General features: G+C 57.4%; 2 protein-coding genes across 3 annotated transcripts; one reads left to right on the top strand and one right to left on the bottom strand.

Annotated features, from left to right (window-relative positions):
• Positions 1–1132: 1132 nt before the first annotated feature.
• On the bottom strand, positions 1133–8824 carry STX10 (syntaxin 10). Of its 2 annotated transcripts, XM_033198106.1 has the most exons (8): positions 7189–8824; positions 6778–6947; positions 6531–6625; positions 6334–6396; positions 2366–2473; positions 1840–1946; positions 1653–1747; positions 1133–1560 (listed from the first exon to the last, which is right to left on the bottom strand). In XM_033198106.1, the coding sequence occupies exons 1-8, from the start codon at positions 7221–7223 to the stop codon at positions 1484–1486; spliced, it is 750 nt and encodes a 249-aa protein (XP_033053997.1). In that variant the 5' UTR covers positions 7224–8824; the 3' UTR covers positions 1133–1483. The 2 variants fall into 2 exon arrangements, with proteins under 2 accessions (XP_033053997.1, XP_033053998.1); XM_033198107.1 differs by lacking the exon at positions 1133–1560 and having other exon boundaries at positions 1659–1747; positions 1844–1946.
• On the top strand, positions 8824–11939 carry IER2 (immediate early response 2). The gene has a single exon (XM_033198108.1). It carries the CDS (start codon positions 10226–10228, stop codon positions 10895–10897), a length of 672 nt encoding a protein of 223 aa, XP_033053999.1. The 5' UTR covers positions 8824–10225; the 3' UTR covers positions 10898–11939.
• Positions 11940–12962: the final 1023 nt, after the last annotated feature.

Raw genomic sequence — 12962 nt, 5'->3', positions numbered from 1 at the left:
GGTCAGGCTGGGCTTGAACTCCTGACCTCAGGTGATCCACCCGCCTTGGCCTTCCAAAGTGCTGGGATTATAGGCATGAGCCACAGCACCCGGCCTTTTGTTTTTTTGAGTCGGAGTTTCACTCTTTGTTACCCAGGCTGTAGTGCCATGGTGTGATCTCGGCTCACTGCAACCATCACCTCCCGGGTTCAAATGATTCTCCTGCCTCGGCCTCCTGAGTAGCTGGAATTACAGGCATGCGCCACCAGGCTCGGCTAATTTTATATTTTTAGTAGAGATGGGTTTCTCCATGTTGGTCAGGCTGCTGTCCCAAAGTGCTGGGATTACAGGTGTGAGCCACCACACCTAGCCCAAAAAAAATACTTTTCATTAGCTAGGTGTGGTGGCGTGCACCTGTACTCGCAGCTACTCGGGAGGCTGAGGCAGGAGTATCGTTTTAACTGGGAAGGTCAAGGCTGCAGTGAGCTATGATGGCACCACTGCACTCCAGCATGGGCAACAGAGAGATGCCATCTCAATAGAAAAAGGGAGCTGTGGCTCTTGTCAAGTTTACAGCATCACTGGCTCACTCAATGCCTGCCTGTGCCGTGGCTGATACCCCAAGCCCCAGAAACATCCCATACACACACACTCCACAACGCTTTCAGAAGAGCACTCATACATTGGAAGAAAGAGCATAAAAGATCCGCAGGGCGTGGTGGTTCATGCCTGTAATCCCAACACTTTGGGAGGCTGAAGCAGGTGGATCACCTGAGGTCAGGAGTTCAAGACTAGCCTGGCCAACATGGCAAAATCCCATCTCTACTAAAAATACAAAAATTATCTGGGTGTGGTGGCGGGCGCTTGTAATCCCAGCTACTCAGGAGGCTGAGACAGGAGAATCACTTGAATCCGGGAGGGGGAGGTTGCAGTGAGACAAGATTATGCCACTGCCCTCTAGCCTGGATGACAGAGCAAGACTCCATCTCTAAATAAATAAATTAATAATAACAGAAGCCAGGCACAGTGGCTCACACCTGTAATTCCAGTACACACACACACTGGGGCACTTGTGCAAGCAGTGGCTTAGAATGGGAGTCCCAATCAGGGCTCAGTCACGCATTTGCAGTCAACACACACCACACGACACAAATACGTATAAAAAAGGCTGACGTTTTATTTCCAGGTTGGCACATGTATAAGGCACAGGGGCGAATGGCTTTGGGGTCCCGGAACTGGAAATGGAGAGGGGTGTGTCTGAGGTGACCCTGCCTCCACCACCCCCTAAGTGCACTTGAGACAGGACCAGTGGTGGTGGTTTCGGCCCAGGGTCCTGAAGGGTACCACTGGCTCTGGGGGGAGCCGTGGGGACAGTTCCCCAGGCAGGAGGCTCTACTTTCCAGCTACCCAGGAGGGACCCTCTCCTCCTAGGGGGCTATGCCAGCTCCAAAGTGCTTGGTGGCTCCCCAGGCTTAACGGACCAGCCTGCAGGGGAGGGCTGGGGTCAGAGCGAGAAAAGTAAGATAAGAACGAGGAGAAGCAGCCCCGCCAGCACGGCGATGGCACACCACTGTCGGCGGTCTGGGAACAAGAAGATCAGAGGTCACAGGGGGAGAGGGTACCACCTACAACCTGCCCCCACCACGACTGACCCTGCCTCCAAGGGGACTCACCACTCGTCATGTGGGATACTTTGGCCAACTTCCTGAGGACCCCGTCCATGCGGGACTGGGTGTGGTCCATTTCTTGGGCGAAGGCATCCAGCATGCTGCCAAGAACAGGATGGCATCAGCCCCAGACGGCCCAGACACACCAGGGTGGCCAAGAGACCCTGGCCCACCCCCAGGGTCCTGGCCTCACATGCCCTGCTCATCCAGCTCTTCCCCAACGCGGCCGGACATGTGCTTCAGAACCTGGATGCTCCCAGACACCATCTCCAGCTGTTGATCCTGTTCGTCCATGATCAGCTGCAGAGCGAAGGGGTGGGAGGTGCTGTTGAAAAGGACCCCAGAAGGCCAGGCGCGGTGGCTCATGACTGTAATCCCAGCACTTTGGGAGGCCGAGGCAGGTGGATCACTTGAGGCCAGGAGTTCAAGACCAGCCTGGCCAACATGGTGAAACTCCAACTCTCCTAAAAATATAAAAATTAGCCAGGCATTGTGGTGGGCACGTGTAATCCCAGCTACTCAGGAGGCTGAGGCAGGAGAATCGCTTGAACCTGGGAGGTGGAGGTTGCAGGGAGCTGAGATCACGCCACTGCACTCCAGCCTTGGCGACAAAGCAAGACTCCATATCAACAACAACAACAACAAAAAGGGACCTCAGACCTCAGATCGGTCTGCAAGGCTCTCTCCCCTCCCAGGATCCACCCCATCGGCCCCAAAACCTGCTGTGTGGCCTGCTGCTCTTCGATGTAGCGAGACGCGGCCGAGACTGCACTGGCATCCAGCAGGTCGCTGAGTGACTTCTGGGGAGCTGGCTTGCCTGCCAGTATCTGCAGGGGCACACAACATAGGCTCAGGGAGGGACCCCAACTCACAGAGGGGCATGGGGGACAAATCCCCACAGTGGTGAGTCAGGGAGGCAGACTCTGGGGCAGGAAAGCCTGCATTCCCCACTCACCACTTCCTAGCAAGGTGACCCAGAGACCCCGTCATTTGACTTCCTTGTGCCTCAGTTTCCTCATCTGTAAACTGCAGAGAACAGGACGGGCATGGTAGCTCAGGCTTGTAATCCCAGCACTTTGGGAGGCAGAGGTGGGCAGATAACTTGAGGTCAGGAGCTTCAGACCAGCCTGGCCAACATGGGGAAACCCTGTCTCTACTAAAAGTGCAAAAATTGGGCCGGCCGCAGTGGCTCACGCCTGTAATCCCAGCTCTTTGAGAGGCCGAGGCAGATGGATTACAAAGTCAAGAGTTTGAGACTAGCCTGGCCAACATGGTGAAACCCCGTCTCTACTAAAAATAAAAAAATAGTCAGGTGTGGTGGCAGGTGCCTGTAATCCCAGCTACTCGGGAGGCTGAGGCAGGAGAATTACTTGAACCTGGGAGGCGGAGGCTGCAGTGAGCCAAGATCACACCACAACACTCCAGCCTGGGTGACAGATTAAGACCTTCTCTCAAAAAATAAAATAAAATAAAATAACATAAAATAACATAACATAACATAACATATAAAATAAAATAAAATAAAATAAAATAAATTACCAGGTGTGGTGGTGCACGCCTGTAATCCCAGCTACTTGTGAGGCTGAGGCAGAAGAATCACTTGAACCTGGAAGGCGGTAGTTGCAGTGAGCTGAGATTGTACCACCGCATTCCAGCCTGGGTGTCAGAGTGACCTTGCCTCAAAAAGAATAAATAAAATGGGAAGTTTCCTGGGTTGAAATGAGGATTTAAAGAATTAATTCAAAGGCCGGGCGCAGTGGCTCAAGCCTGTAATCCCAGCACTTTGGGAGGCCGAGGCGGGAGGATCACAAGGTCAGGAGATCGAGACCATCCTGGCTAACATGGTGAAACTCCGTCTCTACTACTAAAGAAATACAAAAAACTAGCTGGGCGAGGTGGCGGGTACCTGTAGTCCCAGCTACTTGGGAGGCTGAGGCAGGAGAAGGGCGTAAACCCGGGAGGCGGAGCTTGCAATGAGCTGAGATCTGTCCACTGCACTCCAGCCTGGGCGACAGAGCGAGACTCCGTATCAAAAAAAAAAAAGAATTAATTCATGGGGGACACTAAGAGCAGTGCCCAACACATAGTAATGCTAGCAAATGTCACATTTTACTATTTATTTATTTTGGGGGGGATTTTAGCTGGGATTACAAGCACCTGCCACCACATGTGCCTAATTTTTGTATTTTTAGTAGAGATGGGGTTTCCCCATGTTATCCAGGCTAGTCTCGAACTCCTGACCTGAAGTGATCCACCCGCCTCGGCCTCCCAAAGTGCTGGGATTATAGGCGTGAGCTACTGCACCTGGCCCAACAGATGTTTATTTCAGACACAGTCTTGCTCTGTCACCTAGGCTGGAGTGCAGTGGTGTGATCTTGGCTCACTGCAACCTCTACCTCCTGGGTTCAAGCAATTCTCCTGCCTCAGTTTCCCAAGTAACTGAGATTATGTGTGCTCACCACCACGCCTGGCTAAATTTTGTATTTTTTGTAGAGACAAGGTTTCATCATGTTGGCCAGGTTGGTCTTGAACTCCTGACCTCAGGTGATCCACCTGCCTCGGCCTCCCGAAGTGCTGAGCTTTTAGGTGTGAGCCACCGTGCCTGGCTTCAACAGATGTATTTTAGAGTGTGGACTTCAATTCCCCCAAGGCAGCACATCTGGAAGGCATGTGGGCACAGCTATGGGATGACAAACTCATAGGACCCTCCCTGACCCCATGTAGGCTTATGAGAGAGAGAGAAAGGCTGGTGGTTCTCAACATATGAAAAATATCAACAGAGAACACCAAGAGAAAAGGTAGACTGACAGAGGTGGTTGGGAGAAACACAGAAACACACACACACACACACACACACACACACGGCAGGCACATTACAGAGGAAATTGGTGGATATGAGGATATGACGGGGGGAAATGCAGATACACTCAGAGGCCAAGTGCACGCACCCAAATAAGTTAGGTGCATGCACAGATGAAAAGGTGGGGGCAGATCACCTGAGGTCGGGAATTCGAGACCAGCCTGGCCAACACGGGGAAACCCCGTCTCTACTAAAAACACAAAAATTAGCCGGGCATAGTGGCACACTCCTGTCATCCCAGCTACCCAGGAGGCTGAGGCAGGAGAACTGCTTGAACCTGGGAGGTGGAGGTTGCAGTGAGTCAAGATTGCACCACTGCACTCCAGCCTGGACAATAGGGCAAGACTCCGTTTAACAAAAAAAAAAAAAAAAGGAAGCTGGCCGGACGCAATGGCTCATGCCTGTAACCTCAGCACTTTGGGAGGCCAAAGCTGGTGGATCACAAGGTCAGGAGATCGAGACCAGCCTGGCCAAGATGTTGAAACCCCGTCTCTACTAGAAATACAAAATGTGGCCGGGCGCGGTGGCTTAAGCCTGTAATCCCAGCACTTTGGGAGGCGGAGACGGGCGGATCATGAGGTCAGGAGATCAAGACCATCCTGTCTTGTAGAGACATCCTTTAGTAGAGATGGTGAAACCCCGTCTCTACTAAACAAATACAAAAAACTAGCCGGGCGAGGTGGCGGGCACCTGTAGTCCCAGCTACTCGGGAGGCTGAGGCAGGAGAATGGCATAAACCCGGGAGGCGGAGTTTGCAGTGAGCTGAGATCCAGCCACTGCACTCCAGCCTGGGCGACAGAGCGAGACTCCATCTCAAAAAAAAAAAAAAAAAAAGAAAGAAAGAAATACAAAATTTGTCCAGGCATTCTGGTGGAAGCCTATAATCCCAGCTACTCGGGAGGCTGAGACAGAGAATGGCTTGAACCCGGGAAGCGGAGGTTGCAGTGAGCCGAGATCACATCACTGCACTCCAGCCTGGGCAACAGAGCAAGACTCCATCTCAAAAAAAAAAAAAAAATTAGCCGGGCATGGTGGCATGTGCCTGTATTCCAGCTACTCAGGAAGCTGAGGCTGGAGAATCACTTGAGCCCAGGAGGCGGAGGTTGCAGTGAGTCAAGATCGCGCCACTGCACTCCAGCCTGGCAACAGAGCGAGATTGCATCTCAGGAAAAAAAAAAAAAAAAAAAAAGGAAGCTATGCGCGATGGCTCATGTCTGTAATCCCAGCACTTTGGGAGGCTGAGGCGGGCAGATCACTTGATGTGAGATGTGAGGAGTTCGAGACCAGGCTGACCAGGATGATGAAACCCTACTAAAAATATAAAAATTACCTGGGCATGGTGATGGGCACCTCTAATCCCAACTACTAGGGAGGCTGAGGCAGTAGAATCGCTTGAACCCAGGAGGCGGAGGTTGCAGTGAGCTGAGATCGAGCCACTACACTCCAGCCTGGGCAACAGAGCAAGACTCCATCTCAAAAAAAAAAAGAGCAAAAGGCAGGCATGCATCCTGGAAACAGCTGCAAACAGGACAAATGGCATGGAAGCAGAAAGGCGATAGGCACACAGGCCCCCAGCCGTCCCCTGCAACAGGAAACCAGTATAGACCCAGAGGAGATAGTAGAGAGGAACTCAGGGACATACACACACAAAGAAGTTCAGGTGCACACACCGAGAAAGTGCAGGCAGGTAGACAGCAAGAAGACAACTGCACACAGAGAGGACGGGCACTGTCAACAGGTGAACACATGCAGAGGGATCTGGCTTGCACTCAAAGGTGCGGTCACCCCCAGGCGCTCAGGTGGACAGAGTGGGTCAGGAGGGCTTACCTCTCTGTTATTCCTCTCCAAAAATGCTACAGCTGTTGGGCTGACCATATGGTCCTTCATTTCCTGGAGGTGAGGACAGCATTAGGGAGGAAAGACACTCAGGCCGGGCGCGGTGGCTCAAACCTGTAATCCTAGCACTTTGAGAAAAAAGACACTCAAACCTTCCCCCACTCCCCGCCTGCAGGACCTTTCCTGACCTGGACTGCCTCTCGCATCCGCTCCACGAACACCTTTCTCTCCTGCAGGTCCCCGGCCGGGAGCTTGAACTTGCCTGGGTTGGCTTCCACTATACGTGGGCTGAGAGTCAAGGGTCAAGGCCAGAGCCAGATATCATCATCATCCCCCTCCCTAGGGGTCTAGCCCTCCCCAAGGGCGGGCTCCCAGGCCCCCTGCTACCGCAGTGAGCTCTCCCATGCCACCCCCCGCCACAAAGCCCCAGGATATCGATGGTCTCTTCCAGGTCCTCGAGGTCCCACTCGATGCTGCGCAGGCCATTCCGTAGCTCATTGGTCGTCCAGTCCAGCTCCTCGCGTCCGACCGCCGCGCTTTCCTGCAGGAGCTCGCACCAGCGCTGGTACAGCCCGCGGGCCGTGTTCACCGCCTTCTGCACCTCGCTGCGGGCAGGGGCACGGCGGGCGCAGCTGGGGGCAGGCGGTCCTTCCGCCTACCTCTGCCCCCGACTGCAAACCCAAACGCATGGGGGACTCAGGAGACTCCCACATACCGCTGCGTGCGCCTCCCACTTTGCACCCCGACGGCCTTGCCTAGCCCGCCGGGCACGCTGGGGCCAGCACCCGGGCACTAGCTGGATTGAGGACGGAGTACCCTCCGCCCTCCCCCGTCGTTATCACTCACCCTCGGACTACAAAAAAGGGGTCTTCGAGAGACATGTCAGTCCCCTTGCCCCCAGGCCGAAACCCACTCCCGGCCTGGGTTCGCGGGCCGGTTCTCTCCCAACCGAGGAGAACGCGCCACCACCCCCGCCCCCCGTCACGCCACCATCGAGAGCGGGACCGCCAGGGGAGAAAGAGAGGCCTCGAAGGCCGGACGTGCGGACACTTCCGTCCTCTTTGCCACCATCTTGGTTGTGGGCAGAGGCAGCTTCCGGTACGTATGCCCCGCCCCTTCGCCCTCTTGTGTCGCACCGTAGGGGGCGGTGTCGGAGTTCCGGCTGGGCCTGTTCGGGTCCGAGTTCGGAATCTCCGTTCAAGGCTCAGGTCCTCGGATTGTTCCTGCTCAACCTCAGTTTCCTTTCCAGGCACGGGCAATGTAAATAATGGTAGCCTCCCTTATCTCTGGCGGCTGGGGACTATGGCTGGGGAAGTGGCTCATTCGATTCGTTGAACGTTTTCATGGACTCCCTGAGCTGGCACCTGGGAGATCGTCCCAGTCCAGGGTCCCGAGTGTCAGGTTTGGGCAAGGTTTTGGGGAGAGGTGGTCCTTCCTTCTCCCTGCCGGGGCGGGGCGAGGAGCTGGCCTGCTCCTGCGGGGAGTTCTGCCGCATTCTCCAAATCTCTCTTTCCTGAGAAGTGGGCAAGTTGGGGGCACCTCGAGGTCGCCTTGGGGCGAGGTGGTCGTGAGTGGGGGGTCCCAGATATTCCAGGGGCCGGGGGAGGTCACCTTCGAGAGCGTGGAGGTGGGTGTCTTCAGAAGCACGGATTCTTTCTGGGTGCGAGCCTGGGGGTCGCGGGAGGTGTGGTGGCTTTGAGGATGGTCTCCAGGGGGGCCCTCTCTGTGTAGGGTCTCCGTCTGGGTACGGGCCAGGAATATCAGCGAAGGGACTCAGGGTCGTCCCTCTGTGTGACAGTGGCGCTCTGTGTGTTGGGGGGTGAGGGAAGCTTCGGGAAAGCACTTTTTTGAGTGGTAGGGGGGCCTGGTCTCCCCTGGACGGTGGGCGGGTTATCCGAGGGAGTCCTCGGAGGGTCGCCCCCTTGCGCGTCAGAGTTGCTGCTTGTGGTCTCAGAGATAGCGCCTGGGCCGGGTAAGTCATTGTGGGGTCTCCGTGGTAAGGTTAGCGGGGCGGGGACGGGGGCGTCTTCGGCAGGTCGTCGCAGTGTGGCACCATCGTTGAATGGGGACGAGTTTGGGAAGGGTCTTTTAGGGGGGAATAATTTTTTGAGTTCCCACCGTGCGGGGGGAGGGCAGGACGGGAGGGCGTCCCAAGGCCTGAGAAGATCAGTGTGGGGCAGGGGTCAGGGATAACCTGGGAGGGGGCCTTGTATGGGGGAAATAATTGGGAAGGGGAGAGATGGGATGAAGGGGGTCTCAGCGGGTCGTCTTTTGTGTATATAGGGTTGTTCTGTAGCGTCTCTGGGAGATGGCCTCCGTGGGAGCCCTCCAGTCGCCCCTACCCGCTGCGGGGTGCTTTCCTGGCGTCACGCCTTCCTGGCCCCTGGAGGGAAGGAAGTGAAACTCTTCTTCCCACCCACATAGCTGGAATGCGAGTCAGGAAGCCTGGGGCTCCAGCCTGCTCCGGCTGGCCAGACGGGGGATGGGGAGGGGCGTGTCCGGAGCGTAAAGCCCCGCCCCTCGTCCCCCCGGAAGCCCCGCCACCGCCTGGTAAGGCGATCACGGGCCCTTTCCTAATATGGGCAACCGGAAGCGGCCCGCGCGACTGTCCTACGTCACTCCGTCCAAATTTAGTTGTGGAAGTCAGCGGACGCTGGTGGCGGGAAGGCGCCGCGAGCCAGAGCGGGCGGAAACCGGAGGCGCACCACCCCTTAAAGGGCCCGCACCAGGAATGAATGGAGCCATTCGAACAAGTCTGCATCCTTGTTTTGGAGGAATTGCAGTTAGGATTTCTTGGAGAGACGGCGCGTAGCGTAGGGTAGGGCGGAGGTTTTCTATTTGCTGTGTCCCTGCATTGCTGGGTTTCCAGCTCCCAACCGAACCCCGCCTCCCGGAGCGCGGAGGCGGAACTCGGCCCCCTTGTCTGGGGGGCGGCAGCCACGTGTTCACGGGGACTGTCGTGCGCGCCGGGTTCGCAGCCGTGCGAGCTCTAAACCCACCCGTGGAGCTCCTGTCGCAGGAGACTGCGGGGGAATGGCTTGGTACGAATCACGGGAACCCGCAGCCCGGGGAGGCTCACCGCCTACAAGCAAGGGCTGTCGTACGCTAGAGACCGAAGAGCTGGAGGCCCCAGTGGCCCCCGTTCACAGCAGTAGCAAATATTGTTTACCAAATATTGGCCCGGTGACTGTGCCTTGGTTTCCCCATTTGAAAGAAGCAGATAGAACAGTATCCTCCGAGGAGTGAAGGCTGCGGTTCGGTGATAAAAGGAGAGCTCTTAACCTAGCCTGGCACGTAGTAAGCGCTGTTAGCATGATTATTGGTGCAGAAAACACTCACTAGACACACCTGGTAAATGCTAAGAACAGTGGCCACACGGGATGGTCAGGCTGGAACCCGGGTCTTTCTCTGTGTGAAGGGAAACTTGCCACCCACGACCCACTGGGGCCTCCAGACGCGAGCATGTGGGTAGGCCCTGAGCCCCACCCCCGGTCCCCCTTCCCTGGGCCAAGGCGCTGATGCATCGGCAAGGCTGAGAGAAAGAAGCCCACCCAGAGAGCTCAGCGTGGAGTGGGGGGAAGCTTCGCCAGGGTTCCCGTCCCCTTTCCCTGCTGGGTAAATCGCATTCTGTCGCTTTAAGGAGTGTTTGGCCGCGACGAGTTGGAAAGCCCGGATGCGTCCTTCGGTTGGGCGGGGTTTCTCAGTGACGTCACCGGGGGTATAAAAGGGCCTGGGTGGCGGGCGCCCGGGCAGAGCGTCCTAGCAGTGTCACTGCGTGGGTTGGTTCGTGGAGAGAGGCGTGAGCGAGCCCGTTGTCCGGAGTGCACCTGCTCCCTGTTCTGTCCGTCCCGGGAGCCCACGCCGCCGTCGCCGTCGAGTCGCCATGGAAGTGCAGAAGGAGGCACAGCGCATCATGACCCTGTCGGTGTGGAAGATGTATCACTCCCGCATGCAGCGCGGTGGCCTGCGCCTGCACCGGAGCCTGCAGCTGTCGCTGGTCATGCGCAGCGCCCGGGAGCTCTACCTCTCGGCCAAGGTAGAGGCCCTCGAGCCCGAGGTGTCCTTGCCGCCCGCCCTCCCCTCTGACCCTCGCCTGCACCCGCCCCGGGAAGCTGAGTCCACGGCCGAGACAGCGACCCCCGACGGTGAGCACCCGTCTCCGGAGCCCATGGACACGCAGGAGGCGCCGACAGCCGAGGAGACCTCCGCCTGCTGTGTCCCGCGCCCCGCCAAAGTCAGCCGCAAACGACGCAGCAGCAGCCTGAGTGACGGCGGGGACGCTGGACTGGTCCCGAGCAAGAAAGCCCGTCTGGAAGAAAAGGAGGAAGAGGAGGGGGCGTCATCCGAAGTCGCCGATCGCCTGCAACCCCCCCCGGCGCAAGCGGAGGGCGCCTTTCCCAACCTGGCCCGCGTCCTGCAGAGGCGCTTCTCCGGCCTCCTGAACTGCAGCCCCGCGGCCCCTCCGACGGCGCCGCCCGCTTGCGAGGCAAAGCCCGCCTGCCGCCCGGCGGACAGCATGCTCAACGTGCTCGTGCGGGCCGTGGTGGCCTTTTGAGGACCCCGAGCGGCGCTGCCGGAGCCCAGAGCGCGCCTCGAACCGTCGGCCGGAGGGCGCAGACCTGAGACGCGGCCACCCCTCCATCCCGGTGGGAGCGCCCGCGAAAACCGTGGAGAGAAGCCGCCGCCCGGGCTGCTGAGAGGCCCAGAGAGGGACTCTGTCCCCGGGGAGCCATCGCCTTCAGTGTGCAGCGACGGCACCGAGGAGTCTGAGCCGGGGGCGCGGGCGCCTTCCGCAGAGACCTGCGCCCACAGGTGCTGTCTTAGTGGACTGGGACGTGAACCTTTCGCTCTCCTTCTGGACTGGGAGAAGGGAGGCTTGGGTTTTTGTTTTGTATTTTTGTTTTGTTTTGTTTTTTAGATCTCCTCAGGGTCGAACTTGATTTTGTACTGGGGGCTGTGCTGGCCCTTTTCAAGGTTTTTCAAGAGTTGGTTTTGCGTTTCCAACCTCGGAGAATTCCAGGCACTCCCCTTCCCCCTCCGCTAACATACTTGTGTAAGCGGTCATCGTTGCGTCATGGGGCAGGCGTGGGGAGCTTCCTGTCGCCTTGCGTGGGTGTGGGGCCTGGGAGGAGGGTCTGGGGCGTGCACCCGCCCTGGGGAGTGGGGAGGAGAGTGGCCTGAGTCACTTCACCCCCGCGTGCTGCTGGTTAATGTCCCGCGCCTCTCCACCTTCGGGTGGGAGCGGGGGCTGATCTAGTTTCACATTGAAGTTTTTCTCATCTGTATTAGAGGTGCCCAGTAGGTTCCCAGGTTTCAGCGTGCCCCTCCCTCAAACACGGACACAATCATCCCAGAAGTTCCTGGTCTGAATCACCAGAATGTTGGAGGGGTGGGGGTGTCCGTGGAAAGGCATAAAGCTGAGCTGAGACCAGTTGCTGGTGAAACTGGGCCAATCTGGGGAGGGGAACATCCTTGCCAGGGAGTTCCTGAGGGTCCGTTTTGTTTACCTTTCGTGTGGTGAATTCTTTTTAACTCTGTCTACCTGGCGTTTTGTTAGAAATGTCAGATAGGAAAATAAAGACTATTTGAGTAAAAAAGCCGGTGCTGTCTGGTTTTCTGCTCTGGTGGGGGAGGGGCGGGGTTAAAGGGTCAGGGGCTGGCGGCGGCTCGCTGGGGCCCCAAGAACGGGTCTGACCGGTTACCACGTGGGCGGGAGAGGGCTGGGCCCTCTTTTCCATCCCCGGGCATTCCCTAACTGGAGCCCCGCCCCCTCCAGATTTGGGGGTTCCCTTGAAATTGTCCTACAACTCCGGGACAGGGAGGTCGGGGCTTTCTGAGTTGAGACGATAGTACTAAACACAGTGCCCCAAGCTGAGCTGGGGACTGATCGCCCTTTGAAGCCTTGAAAGGTGGTAGATCTCTTCCCCCGCCCCCACCCCCTAGACCAAACTGAATCAGCTGCGGCCGGGGCCCTACAGCCTCAGGTGGAGCTAAGCGGGTGAGCTTTGAAAGGCTATTTATTCCCTAATTCCCGTATCTTCCTGGAGAAATCGCTGTGTGGCTTAGGCAGGGACGTGCAGCCTCAGTTTCTTAATCTGTGAAATGGGCCTCTAAGCAGTTTCTCCACCCGGCTTTGGGGTTTTAAAAATGCCCATTAGAGCCCTAGTTACTTGCTTGGGTCACTCCCCAGCTCTAGAATAACCACCCTGAAAAGGAGAAAGCCCTTTCAATGTCCCCCACGTAGGTTTAGGAGTGGGGTTGTAGGCGTTGCCCCAGGGCGAAGGGAGGGAGCCTGTCGGGAAGACAAAGGAGTCGCAGGTGCTGGGAGTGGTGGCGGCGGGAGGCACCGGGAAAGCACTCGCCCCGCCCCCCCGACGGCTGGCTCTGGCGCCGCAGGCTTCCCATGACCCCAGGGGAACTGACCCCGTGGCCGGAGGGTAGAAGGAGGGGCAGACTGGCCTCAAAACGTCTGCTGGTGGAATCTGGGAGCTTTGGCTCCCCTTCCGCCCAACCCCACACCCCCTTTCCCCTCCTGTGTGGATTGTGAAGGAGAGCTTCTCACCGTTCTCCTCCAGCCAAGCTCGCCCCCACGGCTGCCTGATTCCTTCCTGGGAACACGT

The sequence above is a fragment of the Trachypithecus francoisi genome, unplaced genomic scaffold (genome assembly GCF_009764315.1).
Source record: "Trachypithecus francoisi isolate TF-2019V2 unplaced genomic scaffold, Tfra_2.0 Lachesis_group5, whole genome shotgun sequence".
NCBI lineage: Eukaryota > Metazoa > Chordata > Mammalia > Primates > Cercopithecidae > Trachypithecus > Trachypithecus francoisi.
The sequence above is the reverse complement of the archived record's forward strand: the minus strand, read 5'-3'. Positions and strand labels throughout refer to the sequence as shown.

Excerpts from the sequence above, each read along its gene's own strand:
- STX10 (XM_033198106.1), bottom strand. The coding sequence starts at position 7,223 with ATGTCTCTCGAAGACCCCTTTTTTGTAGTCCGAGG. Across the intron at positions 2,474-6,333 it reads TGGAGAGGAATAACAGAGAG|ATACTGGCAGGCAAGCCAGC; the intron begins GTAAGCCCTCCT and ends GTGCCCCTGCAG. Across the intron at positions 1,748-1,839 it reads GAGCTGGATGAGCAGGGCAT|CATGCTGGATGCCTTCGCCC; the intron begins GTGAGGCCAGGA and ends TGTTCTTGGCAG.
- IER2 (XM_033198108.1), top strand. The coding sequence starts at position 10,226 with ATGGAAGTGCAGAAGGAGGCACAGCGCATCATGACCCTGTCGGTGTGG.